General features: G+C 36.6%; 1 protein-coding gene across 1 annotated transcript in view; it reads left to right on the top strand.

Moving 5' to 3' along the window:
• The window catches only part of MEI4 (meiotic double-stranded break formation protein 4), a 179,999-nt gene that overhangs the window by 108,994 nt on the left and 49,903 nt on the right, over positions 1 to 21,102 (top strand). Inside the window, exon 4 of the mRNA XM_036415126.2 lies at positions 19,591 to 19,722. Within this exon, the coding sequence (XP_036271019.1) occupies positions 19,591 to 19,722 (132 nt within the window). The remainder of the gene's footprint in view (positions 1 to 19,590; positions 19,723 to 21,102) is intronic.

The raw sequence follows: 21,102 nt of genomic DNA, 5'->3' as shown, positions 1-21,102 counted from the left end.
TATTTCTAATCTCTTGCCTAATTTATAAATTAAACTTTATTATAGATATATATGTATAGGAAAAATGATAGTCGATATAGGATTTGGTACTATCTGTGTTTGGGCATCCAGTCTTGGATAAAGGAGATTATTGTATTTAAAAAGAAGTACATGTCTATTCTGAGAGGCTGAAGTGGCAGTGTCCAGAAATGCCTTTAACAGACATTCTGATTAGCCAGGGCAGTGATGGTGGGGATATATTATAGAACTTAGAGAATTTGTAATATCTGATAAGTACCTTCATAGCATTTTATACATATACTAGAGGCCTGATGCATGAAAATTCATGCACTGGAAGGGGGTCCCTCAGCCCAGCCTTCCCCCTTTCACAGTTCAGGAGCCTTCAGGGGCAGGAGGCAACCCAGCAATCAGGGGAAGACAACACCCCAATCACACCTCTGCTGCTGCCCTGCCGGCAGCACAAGCCTAAGAGGACTGGGGGACCCTGGAGGTTGGCACCCTGGTGGGGCTGAGGGGACTGGGCACTGCCATCTTGTGGCTGTGGGTGCTGCCATCTTTGAGGGTGGGGTAGTCAATTAGTATATTCCCTCATTGTCTGTGGGTGTCAACATCTTTGAGGATAGGGCAGTCAATTAGCATATTCCCTCCTTGTTGGCTGTGGGCATCGCCATCTTTGCAACAGCATGAGGGTCAATTAGAATATTCTCTCTTTATTAGATAGGTCTAGAGCAGTGGTTGGCAAACTGCAGCTCGTGAGCCACATGCAGCTTGCAAGCTGCAGTTTGCCACTCTGTTGATTAATTAGTTTGCCAACCACTGACCTAGACTCTCAATTCCTAATAATTACAGGCTGTTGTTGTTCCTTGTAATTAATCCCCTATCCCAGTGGTTGTCAAACTCATTAGTCAATAGAGCAGCAAACTGCAGCTGCGGCTCATGAGCCGTAGTTTGCCAACCACTGGACTAGAGGCCTGGAGCATAGATTAATGCACTGGTGGGAGTGTGTGGCCTGTGGGGATAATTCTGTTGTGAGAGCACCGCTCATTCTGGTAGCAGAGTGGGTGTGGACCCACTTTCTGAGCAGTTGCTCCTGTTGCGGGAACCTACCAAGGAAGCTCCTGCATGGATGTATGCCCCCTGGTGCTCACTGCACATCATAGCAATTGGTTGACTGGTCATTTCTGGTCATTCTGCCATTCGGTTGCTGGGCTTTTATATATATAGATGTTTGGGGGAGGTGTTAACTCTGCCAAGACTCAGTAAATATAGAAATCTAGAGGCTTCATGTGGAGAATATTACTGTTATAGGTATTGGAATATTATAAGTGCTCAACCAAAGTTTGCCAAGTCTGTGGTAATGCAAAACATAGGGAGAAGCTTCCAGAGCATGGGATCCTGGCAGGAAATCGGCTATAAGGGCCTTTTGGGGTCATATTCATGTGGAACCTTGGATTACTATGTTAAAGGAACTTAATTATTGAGAACCTTGGATTACTGTTTTAAGGAATTTGTTATTAACCTGGATCAGGTGGCAGACCATACTAGTGGATGAGATCTACCCTGCCAACTATTTTTGTAAATATGGTTTTATTAGAACTATCTGCACACACTTGTTTATATATAGTCTGTGGCTGCGTTTGCAATACAGTTGGAGAATTGGGTAGTTGCAACAGAGACCTTTGGCCCACAAAGCTTAAGATATTTATTATCTGACACAGAAAGTGTGGCAATCCTGTCTTGTATGATAGTTTTGTCTTATTTTTCTGGGGATGGCCTGACCACATTTATGTCTACAAAACCAGCTTTGACAGGTGAGAGCATGCTATTTACTTGACATACCCTAGTTCTTGCAAATAGATGTGCTTGATAAAGATATTTCGAAGAATGAATGAATATATCCATTAGGGGATAGCAAAGTGAGTTAAAAAGTAAACTCAGATTTCAGGCAAGAAATAATAAAATCCTGAAGTAAGGTTAGTGTCAGGAGGAGGTCTAAAAGTCATTTAAGAACTATAATTAACTGGGCATGCCATTGATTTCAGTTTATCAGTTATTTATTTGTTTGTTTATTTTACCAATGGCTCTTATTTTTAAGCTTTTTATTATCAAAATTTTCAAACATATGCAAAAGTAGGGATGAACAACCATGTAATGGACCCTCCATCTCAGCCATAATCAGCCTTTGCCAATCATGTTCTATCTTTACTCCTCAAAAAGTTCTATTATTGCTGTAGTATACTAAAGCAAAACCAAGCACTGGTCAAAGGGTAAGCCATACTGCTAAGCCTATTAATAGTCTCACTGCAGATAAGGGTACATAATCAATGTTTGTGTATGTTTCCCTTTAATTTCAAAAGTGGTGGGAACAGAGCTTGTCAGTGAATAGTGCAGTGGTTCCACCCTTGGAAGGTTTTCCAAAACACGCAGGCCTGGGTTACTCCCGGCATTCTGATTTTGTGGTTCTGGAAATGTATTGTAGGCATGCATTTTGAAAATGTCCCATAGGTGATTGCCAAAAAGCCTTAAAGGCTGTGGAGCCCCGGGTTAGTTAAGTACAACAGCTCCATAAGACATCTTAATGGGTTTCACACTCAAAATGTCAATGCTACATTTTTTACCATGACATAATTTGGGATCCAAATCAGTATGAAGGCCGTGAACATTAGGACATTAAAACTATGTGTAGTCATTCTGTAACTTAAGAAAGTTTGCAAACATTACAGTGAATACTTGAACCTAGAATGGACATGTCATCAATTGCCTGGGTTAGTTCTGATTGTCTCTTTTCCTGGAGCAAATGTCAATAGCATTTTGTTTCACTCTCAAAAGCATCTGTTTGAATAATTATGAATGACTGTATATGAAAAGTGAATATTCACTATTATGAAAAGCATCCATCCTACTCCTAGATCATGGATAATGTTTTGAATTTTTATCAAGAAACATAATGGAAAGTCCCTAAAGCAGAAGAAGAATGTGGATTGATTTTTGTTTTTAAAAGATCAGTATCTGGCATGGGAAGAATTGATTGAAAGGCAGCTAGGGGTCCCTGCCTTCCAATGGTGGCACCAAATGGGGATGCCATTCAGATGAACTTGGTTTTACAAATGTGAAACTCAGAAAAGCAATGTGGATGAGAGATCAGTGTGGGTACCTTTAACATCAAGAAATACAGAAATTGTTGAAATAAAGTAAAATAGATTGGTGGTGGGGGGGAAAGGAACAGGGCTGGTTCTGGGTCAATCTAGCATCTTAACGTGTGTAGGAGGAAAGAAGAGGACTGGCAAAGGAACCCTGCAAGGAGGTTGCTTCAGAGGCAGTTTACTCTCGAAAATTGTGAGAATATCTCAGGTTAAATTCCCTGGCCTGGGAAGCAGATTCTGGGAACAGGTGTGATGTGCAGGATGTTTATCCAGGAGTACTTCGGATCCACATCTGTGGAAGACAAGGATTGGAAGGAGGATAAGCAGAAGAAATGGAGTCAGGATGTAGGCCCAACAGCAAGCTTTGTTGACCCCCAAGAGAGCTTTGGAGCTAGAATGGTTCTTTAGAGCTGTCCTAAGTTGGGCCCAAAGGCCAGGTCATTATACTTCTGGTGGAATATGGACATGAATTCCAGTGAGGTCGCTCTGTAGAGCTGAGCTAATAACTGGCAGTTGAATGCTATCTGGTAATGCTCTCCTAGCCGCAGTGACAGTTGCTTCATTGAATGGGCATCTGCATGGCCATCAGTGTCTACCGCGAGGACAAACTAGATGAGGACTGATAAGTAATCTTTGTTTACTTACTCAGTATAGTTATTAAAGATCTAAGGTATGCCTGGCAGATTAAGTGCTGGTGGATAAATGTGTAAAACAATTATTACATGTTGTAGTAAGTACAGTGAACTAAGCACAGAGTTAAGTAATGAACAATACAGAATTAGGATTTAATTAGCTTATTTAAGAAGTCACTTGTAACCTTTACAATAATAGTTAAGTGCAGTGGTTTGGGTAGAAACAGACAAAGTATTAATAGTCTGAGCAATGAATGTGATATTTTTATTTTCAAAGAGATAAGTTTTGATTTCTATTTGAAAAGGTAACAAGCCAACTTCCTTTATTGAAAATGTAGATATTAATAATAACTCCTGGATAAGGTTGTCTTATATTTAGTTTTTAGAATCATTTAACTTCTGGTCACTTAATTGATTCTTAACCCTGTTGACAGGAAAAGTATCATTCTCTCCATTTTATAAGTATGGATACTGGAATGCATAGAGGTTGAGAAGCCCATCTTTTCACATCTTCTCTACTAGTCTTTCCATCAATCAAGCTGGTTGGTATTAGGCAGAGCTTAGATATATTTTATCAAATTCAAAAATCATGTTGCATGAGAGTTTCCAAGTGAAATGTATTATTTAGGACATGCTTATACCAAGAAATTATTCATTGTTTATCTGAAATTCGAATTCTGTTTCCTGTATTTTAATTTGCTGAGTCTGGCAGCTCTAGTTATATGACACAATGAGATTTTCAGCTTCCTTTACAGTCTGTACGGCAAAGAAAAAAAGAAAAAAAGAAAAAAGAAAAGAAAAAGGAAAGAATCCCTTGATAGCATTTGCATTTGGCAACACTAGAAAATATAAGACCTACGTTGATGGGCATGTCTAAGTGAATGCAAGTTAAAGTGAGCTAAATCAATGCATGCTGAGCAAGTCCGGGTTGTATATGTTGCCCACTATTAGAAGTGGGATCTCATTAATGCCTATCGAATCTTCCCAAGTGAGAAGAGACATGACAAGACCGTTTTAACGAGTATAGAGGTGTACTTGGCAGATGGTCTAGCATTTCTATTGCAAAGCAGCAAAAATCTGTAGTTAACACTTGAATGGATCTCTCAATCTTCTTCCAGGCCACCTGTTGGGGACTCTGGCACTCTTGCACTGGTCTCAGGATGGTAAATGTTCTGGAAAAAGGGAATAGGAGCAATTTGTCCCAGTTCACCATGATTATAAACTGATCTGTAGGCCAGCTGCTGCCAGTGAAAGCATCTTTAAGAGTCTGATCATAGAGATAAAACTGTACATGAGCTTCACTGGAGGCAAAGAAGTCATCTGCCTGGTGCCCGGGGATAAAAGGAAGAGGCAAGTTAGGCAATACATTTCACAAGTATTTGTTTTAATATCAGTGTTAATCTCAAGCTAGAACTGAGCCCCTAAGCTAGCAATTTTCAACCCTTTTTCATCTCATGGCATACATAAACTAATTACTAAAATTCAGTGGCACATCAAAAATATATTTTTGCCAATCTGACCAAAAATACATATAATTTTAATTCATTCACACCAAATGACTACTGTTGTGTTGGCTGCTGCCATTTTTAAAAGGAGATTTTTATTAATTTTTAGAAAAAGAGAAAAGGGGGAGGGGGAGGGAGAGAGAAGCATCGCATGAGAGCAAAACATGATTTGGCTACCTCATTCATGTCCCCATCCAGGGAACAAGTCGCAACCCTGGCATGCATGTACCCTGACCTGGAATTGAACTGGCAATCTTTTGGTGCACTGGATGATGCCCAGCCAACAGAGCCACATAGTTGTCATTTTTCTAATTTGACAATCTAAGGGAAAAAGGGAAAAGTTAGTGCCCCTGACTAAATAGTCAGGTATTGTATGCTTTAAAAATTCTTGCAGTACACCAGTTGAAAGTTGCTGCCCTGGGCTATTATTTTTATAACTAGGGGCTCAGTGCATGAATTCCTGCACCTTGAAAGGAACTGTGGGCCACAAGACTGAGGTGGGCACAGGGGCAGGTCTTGGCTCATCCTCTGCACCCCCGGCTGACCCCTCCTGCCTCAGCCCTGCTCCCACTGCCACAGCTCCCACATGCTGATGGTGCAGAGTGATTGGAGACAAAGCCAGCAGTGGGTATGAGCATGGCCAGCGCCATCAGTGGGTATGAGCAGAGGCTGCTGTCCTGATGGCCCTTCAGGAGCAGGGGGAGATGGAGAAGCCCTCGGGTGATTGGGGCTGGCAGCCACTGCTAGCACCCAATGACGGTGCTGAGCGATCGGGACTGGCACTGGCGAGCAGTGGCACCAGCTGCAGATGTGGCGCCAGCTACAGATGTGACCAGGGCTGGCACCGGCAGCAGGTATGAGTCCCAGCCAGGACCGTGGCACACAGGAGCAAAGAATTTTCAGTAACCACCAAAAGTTCACCCCAATGACAGCAAATGACACCCCACCTTGGTCTTGGGGCACCCACTTACTTGCTCTACCATCCTGCTGCAGCCCATGCCTGTCATGTTCTGTGTGCGCCCCCTGGTGGTTACATGTCATAGCGACCTGTTGTTCAGTTCTGTCATTCGCTCTATTTGCATATTTTATATATAGAGATGTAAAAATTACTCAAAACAGCCAAAGCCGGTTTGGCTCAGTGGTAGAGCGTCAGTCTGAGGACTGAAAGGTCCCAGGTTCGATTCCGGTCAAGGGCATGTACCTTGGTTGCGGGCACATCCCTGGTAGGGGGTGCGCAAAAGGCAGCTGGTCGATGTTTCTCTCTCATCGACGTTTCTAGCTCTCTATCTCTCTCCTGTTCTCTCTGTTAAAAACCAATAAAATATATTTTAAAAATTACTCAAAACAGACTTTGGGGCCTTTTCAGTACTTGGCCCTATTAATAGTATCTTACTATTAAATGGAAGATACATGTCATAGACAATGAATTTTTAGTAATCAAAGGATAATACATAAATAGGTCACAAAATATAAACTTGTCCACAAATGTAATAATTTTTTTTTCTGGTACACAAGCAGCAGTATCTATCCTTATTTATATTTGAATATTATAAATGGTTTCTTTTTATATTGTAAGAATCTATTGTCTGTCTCCAAATTAATGCATATAAATGTATCTTCTTGATTAGATCTCTTGCTGTGAGCAGGAAAAGGAGGAAAAAAATCAATCTACTTAAAATCACAACTGCTTATATTGAAATTGATTGCATGATTGGATATTCAAGGGTATTTAATTAAAGCTCAGTTGTACTCTAATTTTCTTTTAGCAATTTATTAAAGTTGTGTAAATAGATATCAGAGTCATCATTCTATTGTTTATAGATGCATTTCTAGTATTGAAAAACAAATTTATTTTAAGCATACATGTCTGTTTGTCTGGCATATACTTAAGAAAACAGTTCCTTGAATCAGATTAAATTTATTGTGGTGACATTGTTTAATACGATTATATAGGTTTCAAATGTATAGTTCTTTGATATATCGTCTACATCTTGCGTTGTGTGCCCATCACCCAAAGTCAAACCTTCTCCCGTCATCATATATTTGATCCCCTTTACTCTTTAGTACCTCCCACCCACCTTCCCCATCTGGTAACCACCGTACTGTTGTCTGTGTCTATGAGTTGTTTGCTTATTTTTCTTATTCGTTCATTGGTTGGTTTCAGTTTCATATCTCACATAATGTTTTAAAATTACTGTGTATATGCAAGCAAAGATATGCATTCATCAGCTTTTTTTTTTCTTCTAATTTGAGACTCTCAAAATAATTATTTGGATGTATGTACTTGGAAATCTTTTCCTAGGCAATTAATAAATTCACAGTATATAATCTACTTTAGGATCCTGAGATATGTGTGTGGAAATATCTTATTTCTGTTCAAAAGAAGGTACTTAAATAATCTTTTTCTGTGGGTTTATAGCTAAAGCAAATTGATGAAAGCTTTTCTTTATTTTAGTGTTCCCTAAGTATATGCTTCCTGAAAAGCTCAATTGGAATATGTAACAGCTGTTGTGAACCCATATGGATAAATATTCTTTGGGGAATCCACAAAGAAGCATTTCCTATATTTCTTAATTATCAGAAGCTTAAATATGCAAATTCTAAATATTTATTTTGATTACACAAATCATATGGTTCAGTGAATATTAATATTTTAATTTAGATCAGAAAAAGATTAAGCAGGTAGAACTTTAAAAAGTTTTTATTGATTTTTATAGAGAGTAAGAAGGAGATGGAGTGAGAGATAGAAACGTTGATGAGAGAAAAAACATCAGTTGGCTGTCTCCTGCAGGTCCCCACTGAGATCAGGCCCCAAACCCTGACATGTGCTGGACCAGGAATCTAACTGGCAACCTCTCAGTGCATGGGTCAACACCCAAACACTGAGCCATACTGGCCGAGCAAGAAGGTAGAACTTTTGAAGGTGAAAATAAAAGGATATACTGAACTATATATGCATAGATTCTGCAGGAAATTGTGTCAACCTCACTGTTCTTAATTTCATTTGGAGTCAGAAAATGAAATGAGCTACTCTCCAGGCCAATTATTTAGCAGTGATACAGCGTTTGGCTTACTGGAGTGGAGGTTGGGTTTTGGAGCAAGATAAACATCTGATACTTTGCCTAGGGCCGTGGTCAGCAAACTGTGGCTCACGAGCCACATGCAGCTCTTTGGCCCCTTGAGTGTGGCTCTTCCATAAAACACCACGGCCTGGGCGAGTCTGTTTTGAAGAAGTGGCGTTAGAAGAAGTTTAAGTTTAAAAAATTTGGCTCTCAAAAGAAATTTCAATTGTTGTACTGTTGAGATTTGGCTCTGTTGACTACTGAGTTTGCTGACCACTGGTAGGGTACAGCAAAAGGTAGCTAGCCTTTATATTTCTTAGTCCATGGATACTTTCATACAGTGGTGCCAAGGCATTAGGAGAGCAGGTGAAGCCACATGGGCTTTCATTCTCAATCCTCCAAAAGACCACCAGGAAAAAACTATTGATTAAAACAAAGCAAAGTTTATAGAACAGCCCTTTGGCACAGCTGTAGTGGTATTTACAAATGGAAAAATTCAGGAAGGCTATTTATAGAATTTTAGGGCCTGAGCCCAATGATTTTCAGGTGGGTCTTGCCAAGGGTCAAACTGATTGGGACTGACAAAAATCTGCAATGTAATAACTTTGGATTGATGGCCATAGTTAGGTGAGTATCCTGAAGCAAGTGTTAACAAGCAATTTATTTTGATTGACCACAATTTTTTCTTTTGGGAGCTAGTATTTCCTGTTGGAAGCAGCTATGTTTTTAAATTCCCAGTTCTAGTATTTTTTAATACAGGGATAGAAAAGAAGTATTTGTACTAGTGTTATTTAGCATAATATCAGGAAATTGTCCTTGGTCCAGTATTGCTTAGCTACTCGTTTCATTTTTCAGCACTGACAGCTAGGTATGTTCCTCAAAGGGTCAATGAGGCAGCAAACAAAAAAACAGCTTTCTCTTCTCCTTTGTCTTTTCTGTCTCTTGGCTCTCCTCAAAAGCTGGCCCCTAGATTCTTCAGAACATTCTCCTGAGGCCACCTATTCTGACACTATGCTGGGCTCTTGAGTCCTGATTCTTTCCAGCATCATGCTATCAGAATATGCAGAAGCTTGATGATCCAAGGAGCCTGAGTTCCCCCTCCTTTCGACCAGATCTGATATTGGTTGATTTTGAGTATTGTGTGATTTTAAATATTGCAGGTCATTTAGTCATATTTTTCTGATCAAAACTACATAAGAAATTATTTTCTTTCTGCCAGATCTTTGTAGCTACAATTGGTATTTAACTTTTCCTTTCATACTTTCAGTTTTATGGTTAAATCTTACTGTGTGTGTTATCATTTGCTTTATTTATTCATTCAACCATTGATGGACACTTAGGTTGTTTTCATATCTTGGCTATTGTGAATAATGTTGCTATGAACATACATATATGTTTTCAAATGGTGTTTTTGTTTTCCTTGAATAAATATCCAGAAGTGGTGGATCTGGTGGATCTTATGGTAGCTCCTTTTTAAATTATTATTTTTTTTAAAACCTCCATACTGTTTTCCATAGTGTCTGTACCAACTTACATTCTCAACAACAGAGCTAAAGGGTTCCCCTTCTTCACATGGTTGCCAACACTTGTTTTTTCTTGTCTTTTTGGTGACCATCATTCTAACATGTGTGAGGTGATATCTTACTGTAGCTTTGATTGCATTTCCCTGACAATTGGTGATGTTGACTATCTTTTCATGTTCCTGTTGGCCTTCTGTATATCTTCTCTGAAAAAATGTTTATATTTTCTGCCTATTTTAATTGAATTTTTTTTATTATTTTTGAGGTGTGAGTTCTTCATATATTTTGGATAATAGTCCCTTATCAGATAAATATATGACTTGGAAATATTTTCCTCCATTGAGTAAGTTGCCTTTTCATTTTTGTTAACTCTTTTGCTATGCAGAAGCATTTTGTTATAGTCCCACTTCATTTTTGCTTTCATTGCCTTTTCTTTAGGTGTTACACCTGAAAAAAAAAAATCATTGCCCAAAATCAATTAGGATCTTTATGGTTTCAGGTCTTACATTCAAGTTGTTAACCCATGGTCAGTTAATTTTGTGCATGGTATAATATAGTGGCCCGGTGTCACACTTTTCTATGTGGCTGTCTAGTTTCTCAGCACTATTTATTGAACAGTCTACCTTTTCCTTATTGAATATTCTTGGCATAAATTAATTGACCAGATATGTGTGGGTTCACTAGTATTTCTGGGCTCTCTATTCTGTTCCTCTGATCTATGTTCTATTTAGATTACTATAACTTTGGATTACATTTTGAAATCAGGGAGTGTGATGAATTCAGCTTTGTTCTCTTTTTTTCTTTCTTTCAATATTGTTTTGGTTTTTTGGGGTCTCTTGTAGTTCCATACAATTTTAGAATTGTTTCTATTTCTCTATAAAATACTTCAGAATTTTGATAAGGTGGGGATTGTATTGAACCTATTAATTGGTTTAGGTAGTAGGGACATTTTAACAATATTAATTCTTCCAATCAGTGAGTATAGACTATCCATTTATTTGTGTCTTCTAACTTTAAATATTTCCCTAGGCATTTTTTGATGCAATTATAAATTTTCTTAATTTCTATTTCTGGGAGTTTGTTATAGAAATGTGACAAATTTCTATATAGAAATGTGACAAATTTCTATATATGGATTTAGTATTCTGCAACTTTATAGAATTAATTAGCTGTAATATTTTTTGATGTAGTATTTAGGGTTTTCTATATATAGCATCATATCATATGCAAATCGTGACCATATTGGTTGCCTTTTCCTTATTTTTCTTGTCTAACTGCTCTGATGAGTACTTCTAATACTTTGTTGAACAAAAGTGGTGATAGTGGGCTTCCCTGTCTTGTTTCTGATCTTAGAGGAAAAGCTTTTCACAATTAAATATGACGTTAGCTGCGGGTTTGTAATATATGGCCATTACTATCTTGAGGTTTGCTCCCTTACATGCACTTTGTTGAAAGTTTTTCTCATAAATGGGTGTTGAATTTTTCTGCATCTATTCAAATGATCCTATCATCTTTATCCTTCATTTTGTAAATATGATGTATCAAATTAATTGATTTGCAGATGTTGAATCAATCTTGCATCCCTGGAATAAATCCTACTTGATCATGATGTATGATCCTTTTAATGTATTGTTGAATTTGTTTTGCATCTGTGTTCGTCAGGGATATTGGCCTGTAATTTTCTTTTCTTGTCTGATATAATTTCAAAAAAGGGACTGATTAGTATGAAAGACCAAGAAAGAGTTTATCTGTGGAGAGGGAGAGGGGTGCTAGCCAAGTTTCACTTCTTGACCTGGGGTTGGTACATATTACATAAGTGTTTCTTTTCTATTTGTTAAAATGTTAATGCTTGTGTGTGAGTATGTGGTTTTATAACAAAACACTTTTCTGAATACAAGTTATAGTTTGCAATGAAAAGACCTTACAATTAATTATGAAATCACTTATGCAGATGCAAGAGGACATGATGGGAGTGTAGGAGTGCATGGGTCAATCTAAAGAGGACAGTCCATTAAGAATCTTGGTAGAAGATGCAGACCTACAACATACTTAACAAAGGGTTTTCTTGTGAGGTGATACTGAGCGCTGCTTTAATGAGAATAAAATAAGAATCCTGACTGGAAGTAGAATCCAGTACTGGTAGAAACCCATATGGACAAACATGTATAGTTTTGACGTTTAGGGCCACATTCTTTGTGTACTTCTAACAAATTTCCCCTTGGTTTGAATCTAGAATTTTGACAGGCATGATGTTGTTTCAATTAGACACTCACTCCATTGTCTTTCCCCACCAGGTCAGAGAAAGGTAGCAAGTGAGAATCTGTTTACAGTTGGATCACAATCTAGCTATTTCAAGAGTCTACCTACCTTTGTTAATCTGTTCTCCCTGTATATGGTCCCTTGTCCTTTTACAGATGGGAAGACAAAAGAAAAACTCATAGTGATTATAGGAAGTGATACTGGCTTCCGTAAAGTATCAGTAACTAACTTCTTTTACATGTCCAGGCTGCCGCAAGGTCAGAATCTGGTCAGGGGCTTCCACAGTGTGCAAAGGTGGCCAGCAAAGACGCATGAACTCCTGAGCTTGACTTGATTTTGTCATCTGGGTCTTTATTTTTCTGTCTTCTGTGGGCTGATTTCTGTTGAGCTGTGTCAGATTTATTGTCCATCAGAAGCCAAAACTAATTTCTGAATGTGCCTTCACTATACTATTTTACAGTACTGGCTCCAAGCCCTTTAAGGCGTCGCCATAATACTTTTTATATCACTTCTGTTGAACACTAAAGTGTGGAACTAATACTTTATGACCAAGGTATATTTATTAAAGAAAAGTGTTACACTTCTTTTTCTTATAGAAATTTTCTTTGTTTTGCCCTTGATTTCTACTTATTCCTGAATAACAACCAATCACTAATCCTTTTCATTCTTAAAATGTTTGTAAGCAATCCTCCTATCTTCATCTAGATAGCTACAATTTTATTTTTAATTCTCATTCTCCCTTCTATAGGCACATTACTGTAATTATAATTAACTTGCTTAATAAGTTGAATTAAGCTAAAATACTCTCTTGTCTAGATGTTTTAACACATTGTCAAGTTTATTTTTGCTTTTTATTCATTCTCTTATGAGTATATATTTTAAATTATTATTAATAGTAAATATTTATACTATTATTAGCAATTTCTGAGCTTCAAATTTATCATACTCATGCCCAATCCAATCCGATACTGTTGTGCAAAACCTCAAATCCAGTAGGAGCCAAAAATGGACTGGCAATGTAAGTACTCAAACTTGACCTCAAGTAAACACACAGTGTACTCCCTAAGTGATGCTTTGACCGGTAAACTTATAATTGTAATACCTCTATTTAGAATGCTCTCTTGTTAAATGTTCAATTCCAATTTGTCCTAATGAAATTCTTGCTATCATCTGCCATCATTGTCATATTTATTTTTTAAAGACTATATTTGCTTACCACTTCAGACTATAGTTTATATCATAGTTCTTTTTCACACAAAATCAAGGACTTGGCTTATTACCTGAGTAGAGACTACAGAAGGTAAAAAATACTTTGTTATTCAAGCTAAAACCCCAGCCACCATTATACTTCTGTGCATTTTTTAAATTGGACGTAGTTTTGTTTTTTATTTTATATATGGTTGCTGTCATCTACCTTATTAGTCTGGTCTGTTTCAGGATTTTCATTATGTTTTGGTATGTGTATGTTTACTGCCATAAGTTTTCATTGAAAACTAATGTTTAAAATCAGTGTCCTTGATTTTTCAAAATAGGTGCTTTATTTTGCATATCTTTTCATAAGGTAAAAAAATCACATGTCCCATTAGAACTACAACAGAATCTGTTACATTTACAGGGTGGGGCAAAAGTAGGTTTACAGTTGTAAGCACACAAAACAGAGTTTATTCTTGTATCATTTTCCCTGTGAATAACTATAAGCCTACTTTTGTCTACCCTGTATATCAGTCTAATTAGTTTCTTGAATTCATGTTTTCTTGAGCTTTTAAAACAGAAATATCAACATTAACACAGCCGTAAAATGAAGTCAAATTAATTTTTACAATTCTTTTCTAGAAACTTAAATTCTTCCTGATCTCAACAAATACACGTTTATCCCCTTACTTTAAAAACAAAACAAAAACTAATCACTTGTTTTTTTTTTTAACTTATTATGATAGAAGTATTCTATGTTATACATCATTGCAGTGTTTGCTATATATAATAGATGCATCCTATTTCCTATGTTGTTAGATATTTTAAAAACATTCTCTCTCTCCCTCTCTCTCTCTCTCTGTATACACACACACACACACACACACCGTATTTTCCGGCATATAAGACGACCCCCTAATTTTACAGTTAAAACATAGATTTAGGCCTATATTCGCTGTATAAGACTAAGTCTTTTTTTTGAAGTGTGTGTGGGGGGGTACTTTGCTGTCAAGATCTGCACGTAATTTTTGTGCAATTTTGGTCTTTTGCCCCCGATTTTCGTTTTAAAAGTCGTCTTATATGCCAGAAAATACGGTGTGTGTTTATGTGTGTGTGTGTGTGTGTGTGTGTGTACACACACAGTATTTTCATTCCCATTCCCTCACAGTGTTTAAATATTATGTTCTTTGTTTTAATTTGACTATTTTTAGGTGTTGAACTCTTTTCTCAAATATTACTATTTCTACTTACTTCTCTGTGAATTACCTATTTTAACTGCTCAATGATATTTTAACACTTTAAGTATATTTTACTAGCTCCATTAAGTCTTTTTTGTCATATCTAATAGATTTTTTCTCACAAGTTTTGTCACTTTTAGTTACTATACTTAAAACTTTTTTATATGTGAACTTTTTTGTTTTACTCATTTTATTGCTTAAAACTTAGAAAAGTCATTACTTGACCAGAATTCTAATGAACATAAGTATTATTTTCTGGTATTAACTACTTAATCTACCTTTAATTCAGTTTATTGTGGATATTTTAATTAACCAGTGAGCATCCAGTTTCCATCACTTTGCCCCTTTTTCCTCCAATGAGTATATTAACTTATGATGAGGGAGATACTTTTAAGCGATGCTGTAGAACTAGAATATGGATAGTAGTTTTTCTCTTTTAAAGAGATCTACCAGTTAATGCCTTAGGAAATGAAAAGAGCCTTTCTCTTTTATTTGGAAGTTAATATTTCCTAGATATATCTTGGTTTCAGTGTATCGATTTTGTTTGAAAACTGAAGAAGTCCTGTTTCCTATATCTGATCTTTTGTTCATTCTAGAAAGATTTATTTACTCTGATGATTTATTCTGATTCATTTGTTCAAGAACTTATGATTTTCACAATATTTATGTGTCCCTGCTTTTCTTTATTTCTTCCATGAATTATTTAAGTTTGCTTTTATTATGAGCTTCCTGAGACCATAAACCTTATTTATTTTTGTCCTTATGTTTTTACCTTTCTTCTATGTGTAATCTGTAGTTTTACTAACACAGCCAACAAATGCTAGTATCAGGTTATGCTCTCTTTTGTTGCAGATTATAATGAAATATAAAAGTAGGTCTAAAGAAACTTTAAAATAAATTGTCACAGAAAAGGGAAGCAGACTTCTTCAAAACAGCAAATAAAAGACTACAGGGATAATTTTCCCTTTTGTTAAAATTCACCCTTTAGAGTTCCCTTTAGTACTATTAAATAAGTATTAAACTACCTATATTATTCATTAAAAATGTCCCATTTCTTTTGTTCTTCAAGAACAAAATTATGGATTCATATACTTGTGCCTAGCATACAATTATAGATTAATTTATTTTCTCTAAGTGTTTTGAGGACAGTGTGTTAAAGGCTTATTGTGGCTTTTATTCTTGCTGTTGAGGAATTATGTGTCATTCTAATTGCTCTTTTCTGTTGGTGTATATTATGGTTCCCTTACCTGGGAATTCTTGTTGTTCTTATGCCTGGAAAACTTTCTTCTTTTATATTTCCCTATGTTGTTTCTTCTCCAGATGTCTCTCTTGATTACAAAAAGAAATCTATATAAACATATAACACCTTAATTGATTGTTAATCTCTATTCATGTTTACACATTCTGAATGATTTCTTTATATCTATTTCCAACTTACTACCATTCCCTTTACTTCTAATTTGATATTTTTGTCATTTAATGAGTATTTCTCAGTTTCAGTTGCTTTTAGGAGATCTAACTTATTATTACTGTTTAAAAGATGATAGCTTATTTTCAAGTTTATTTGGTCACTTTTTAGTATTAGTACATGTTTGTCAAAATTTCATCTGTGGGTTTTCCCAAGAACTAAATTGGAAATATTTCCCTCAAAAGTGATTTTGTAATGGTTTCCATGATGAACCAAATATTTAAACAAAAATATTCCCAAAAATTGAAGAGGAAAGGACACTCTTACTCTTAAATTCAATATATGAGACCAGCATTTCTCGGCTACCAAAGTCAGACAAGGACACTACAAGAAATGTAACTATAGGCCAATATCCCTGATAATTATCTTTGTAAAAATTATCAACAAAATATTACCAAACTCAACAGCATATTAAAAGGATCATATACCATGATCAAAGGCAATTTATTTCTGGAATACAAGAATGGTTCAATAAATGTTATGCACCATATAAAGAACTGTAGATAAAAAACATAACTCTGAACAAATTGGGTGCAGAAGGAACATACTAGCATCTCAGGAAGATGTGCTAGAATAGATAAAGATGGCATGGGTGTTGAGAGAGCTTTCCATGGTTTCTACTATGGTAGCCTATAATGTTATTGTCAGCCCTGGCCTCCTTGTTAGCCTGTCTCAAAAAGTTCTGCCAAATTTACAAAAGAACAGTGTCAATTAAGATGTAAAGAAGAAGAGAAGAAATGCCATTTTTATAATAGTGTACACAAACTTAATTACCTAATGGTTATATACTCATGGTTTTGCTCTCATATGAACTTCAGTATATGTTCATACCTATAGTATGGAAAACTCTCTGAAGACATTTAGGTCTCAACAGTGTCCTCTACTAGGACTGTACTAACTCTAGAAAAGTAGGTTTTATTGCTAGTATTTAATTCAAAGGTCAGTTAATTAACCTTATATAACCTTCAATACTCGTATATTATCATCCTATCTAATAAAAGGGTAATATGCAAATTGACCATCACTCTAAGATAGGGGTGTCGAACTCAATCAGAGAAGGGGCCAAAATCTAAAATCCAGCCTAAATCGCGGGCTGAATGGTTTACTGAACAATCATAAACTGTCATTGTGATGGAAACGCAGCGGAGTGCAGTGATGACAGCGCGGTGCGGGCCACATTGCAAGGCCTGGTGGGACGGATTTGGCCCGCGGGCCTTGTGTTTGACACATGTGCTCTAAGACATAAAATGGCCAGCAGGGGAGGGCAGTTGAGGGGGAGGGGGTGGGGGACCCGGCCAGCAGGGAAGAGCAGTTAGCAGCAATCAGCCCTCCAGGGGAAGGAAGTTAGGGGTGACTGGCAAGCAGAGGAAGACAGTTGGGCAGGGAAGGGCAGTTAGGGGCAACCAGGTTGGTGAGGGAGGACAGTTAGGGGTGACTGAGCCAGAAGGGGAGTGGTTAGGGGGTGATCAGACTGGCAGGCAGAAGCAGTTAGGGGCAATCAGACAGGCAGGCAAATGAGCAGTTGGGAGCCAGCAGTCCTGGATTGTGCGAGGGATCCCAGATGGAGATGGTGCAGGCTGGGCTGTGGGAGACATCCCCCCCTTGCATAATTTTTGTGCACCGGGTCTCTAGTTCTACATTATAATAACTTTGAACACTTACTGAGCACTTACTAGGTGCCTGGCACTATGTTAACCATTTATTTATTGTCTATCTTAATATGCACAATAATTTTAGGAAGCAGATGCTGTCACAATCACTAGTTTGCAAACTGAGACATAACAGCTTGACTCAGACAATGTTGGGCTTCTGAGTCTGCAAATCTCTTATTTACTAAAATCCCTCTTATTTTAATGTGAGCATCCCAACTTTTTCTTCACTTTAAGTTATCCCACAAAGCAGGGATGGGAAACCTTTTTCCTGCCAAGGGCCATTTTGGATAATTATAACATTATTCAAGGGCCATACAAAGTTGTCAACTTAAAAATTAGCCTGCTTTATCTGGTCAAACATTTCATTAACTTGCTCCTAATGCCTTGGCAGGGCCAGACCAAATCATTTTTTGGGCCCAGGTGATGGGGGTTCCCCACCCCTGTCACAAAGAATTAAATAATGAGAAAGGAGATAAATAATTTTAAAGCAATAGCAAAATACCCAACTGAAGGTTTTTAGAGCTTAGATGAGAGTATCTTTTCTTTTGAGGTACAAAGAAAATAATAAGTAGTACTGGAATATTACAAAGGGCCTCTGAACCAATTATATATTTAAGAAATAAGATAAAATAACTAGACTTCTATGGTAATATATTGATGTGATTTTATGATTAAGTTGATTTAGAAAACTATTATTAATAGCTAGTGATGTATGCCCAGAATAATAATAAAATTGCTTTTGAACTCTATAATACATTCACTCTATAGTGACTGAATTTTAAAGTTAAAATACATCTTTAAAATGTCAATTTGAGCCCTGGCCAAGTGGCTCAGTTAGTTGCAGCGCTGTCCCGTACATTAAAAGGTGACAATTCAATTCCCGGTCAGGGCACATACCTAGGTTGCAGTTTTGATCCTCGGTGCAATGCATGTGGGAGGCAACTCATAGTGTTTCTGTCTCACATCCTTGTTTCTCTTTCTCTAAAAATCAATAAAATCAATAAAAACATATCCTAGGGTGAGCGTTAAAAAGAAAGTCATTTTGAGAAATAGCTATATTAAGTAATCACCCTAAAGAATATGAGTGACACGTTTCATATGGCATTTAATATTAAATAAATAAGTCATTTTACATATAAATGCTTAATATGCTCCTAAACTTATATAGTACAATCACAAGGTAGCTGCTGTTTCTAGGTTTTGAGATTCTCCTTGAAGCTTCCTTTCTCCCAGGTATTTTAAAGGATATATTGAATGAATTTTCAGCTGTGAGTTTTATACACATTATTTAATGTGAATAATAATAAAATGGCCTTTCTTCTAATAACTATATGTGAAATAATTTATTGTATCCAATTTCTCTTTTAATTTTATTAGTGGTAAGTACGTTTTGGCTTCTGGATGACAATTTAGAGCCCCTCATTATTTTCTCCTCACTTTGAAGTGCTTAGATTTTGACTTGTGAAGACTAGAGAAGTGTGTCCCCATAGAAGCAGGACTCATACTATACCAGTAGTTCTCCCCAACAACATCTCTAACTTCTCTCTTTCACCCTTTTTCTCTGTCTATATTTATCCATCTAGTGGCTACGGGCTTAAGTGTCTTCGTTTGTCATCTTTTTTTTCTTCTTGTATGTAATTTGTCATCTAAATGGTTACATCATCTTGATACTTCAGCTAAAATTTCAATTTTTGCACCTTGTCATACAATTAAAAATATGAACTGTTATAGAAAATTTCATTACTTATATTATTATTTATCTATTTCATAATTGTGCTTGAGACTCACCTAGAATTACATTGACACTTTTTGTACTCCCCACAGCATGGAGCTCAGTTAGTGAAGTCTTATAAAATGTCCACTAAATCTATTTTGACCTGATTGATAAAAAGTAGAAACCTATTCATTTTTTATCTTCAGTTTCAGGTACAGCATGGTGTGTCTCAGACTCTGGTAACCCTGGGAAGTTGCAGCTTGTTGAGAAAATCTATAATATCTCTGCTTCTATCAGAAGTAAATAGTTTCGTTGATGATCTGGATACCATCAATCAGGTACTTACAACTGAAATTGTAGCTCTCCTTTATTGTTAATAGGGCTATAGCTTTTCTTTCCCATCCCCTCCTCTTCTTGCCATGCTGATATTTAACTTATACCTCATTTCTTATGCATGTGAATACTATTACTGCCTACTAAAATTATAGACAGCTTTTTCCCCCCAGAAAATAGTTTTCAAAATAACATCCCATTACTTACACTTGTATATATGTACCAGAGGTGCTACTGGTGACAACGGAATGCTTAGGTGAATGGCCTTAAATCTCCAAGCAGGCAGCATGTTCCTAAAGCAAAGCAGTGAGAGAAAGTGGATGGGAGAGGGTGCTGAGTGGAGCATAGCCTCTAACCAGTGGTGGTTCTTCCTAATTGCTTGTGAGAATCATCTGGTTAAATTTAAACATCTTGTTCCCAAGCCATATACCATTCATATTAAATGGAGGTTTCTGTAGTTAAACCTCTCTAGGTGATTCCAGCATGTGTCCGAGGTTGAAAACCAGTGCTCTATGCCCATTTATATGTATATCTTATATCACCGCTGACAGATATGTCTAAGGAACAGCAGTCATTCCAATATTATAATGTTGATTGGTATATTATGCATTCATTTTGTTAACTTATTGCTGTTTCTATGGTAGAATTAAGTACAATTAAAGGAATTCAGAGGCTGGTAGAAATGTTTTGGTAAAGAAGAAAAAGTTAAGAATACAAAAATGTATGTATATAATTTCAAGTACCTTTAACCAAGTTCTTACTTCTGAGTTCTCTGCCCTACATTTAATGGCATCTGGCAAAAATACTGTATAATCTAATTGAATTCAGTGAATGGCATGGTAAATCATCTAGTCAGCAATTTGTTCAAGTGACTACTAAATGGTAAACTCTCTTAAGAACTCTGTTAGATAATTTTTAATGTTAATTGCTACTAATTTCAAGGACTTAAAAGTCAATTTGAAAAAGAACTAAGGCATATTTTACTAATTAGGAAAAAAAAAGCAAAGTGTCAAATTGCCTAGTGCTATTTATAGGAGCTCCAAGATCAAAGAAGTGATCAAGATAGGTTGCAAGTCTCTGCAAAGACTTCATGAAAAAGGTACAACTTAAAAAATGGCTTTAAGTTAAAAAGGAGATAACAGCAGAATATAGAGCCACTGCATGTTTTTGTAAAATTGTGTGCCCAGGATTCTGATAAAATAGGTAAGGTTGTGGCATTTAAAAATAGGAAGTAATGTGGGAAATTAGTTGATCAAGTAAGATTGTTTGGAGAATAACAAAATACAGGGGGAAAATTAGTTATATATTCTCATTTAATTTTCACAAAACTTCATGAAGTAGTTGTATTTTTCACCTACATTATAAGGAAATAAAATTTTAGAGCA

This window comes from Pipistrellus kuhlii, unplaced genomic scaffold, assembly GCF_014108245.1.
Source record: "Pipistrellus kuhlii isolate mPipKuh1 unplaced genomic scaffold, mPipKuh1.p scaffold_m20_p_5, whole genome shotgun sequence".
Taxonomy (NCBI): Eukaryota; Metazoa; Chordata; class Mammalia; order Chiroptera; family Vespertilionidae; genus Pipistrellus; species Pipistrellus kuhlii.
The sequence above is the reverse complement of the archived record's forward strand: the minus strand, read 5'-3'. Positions and strand labels throughout refer to the sequence as shown.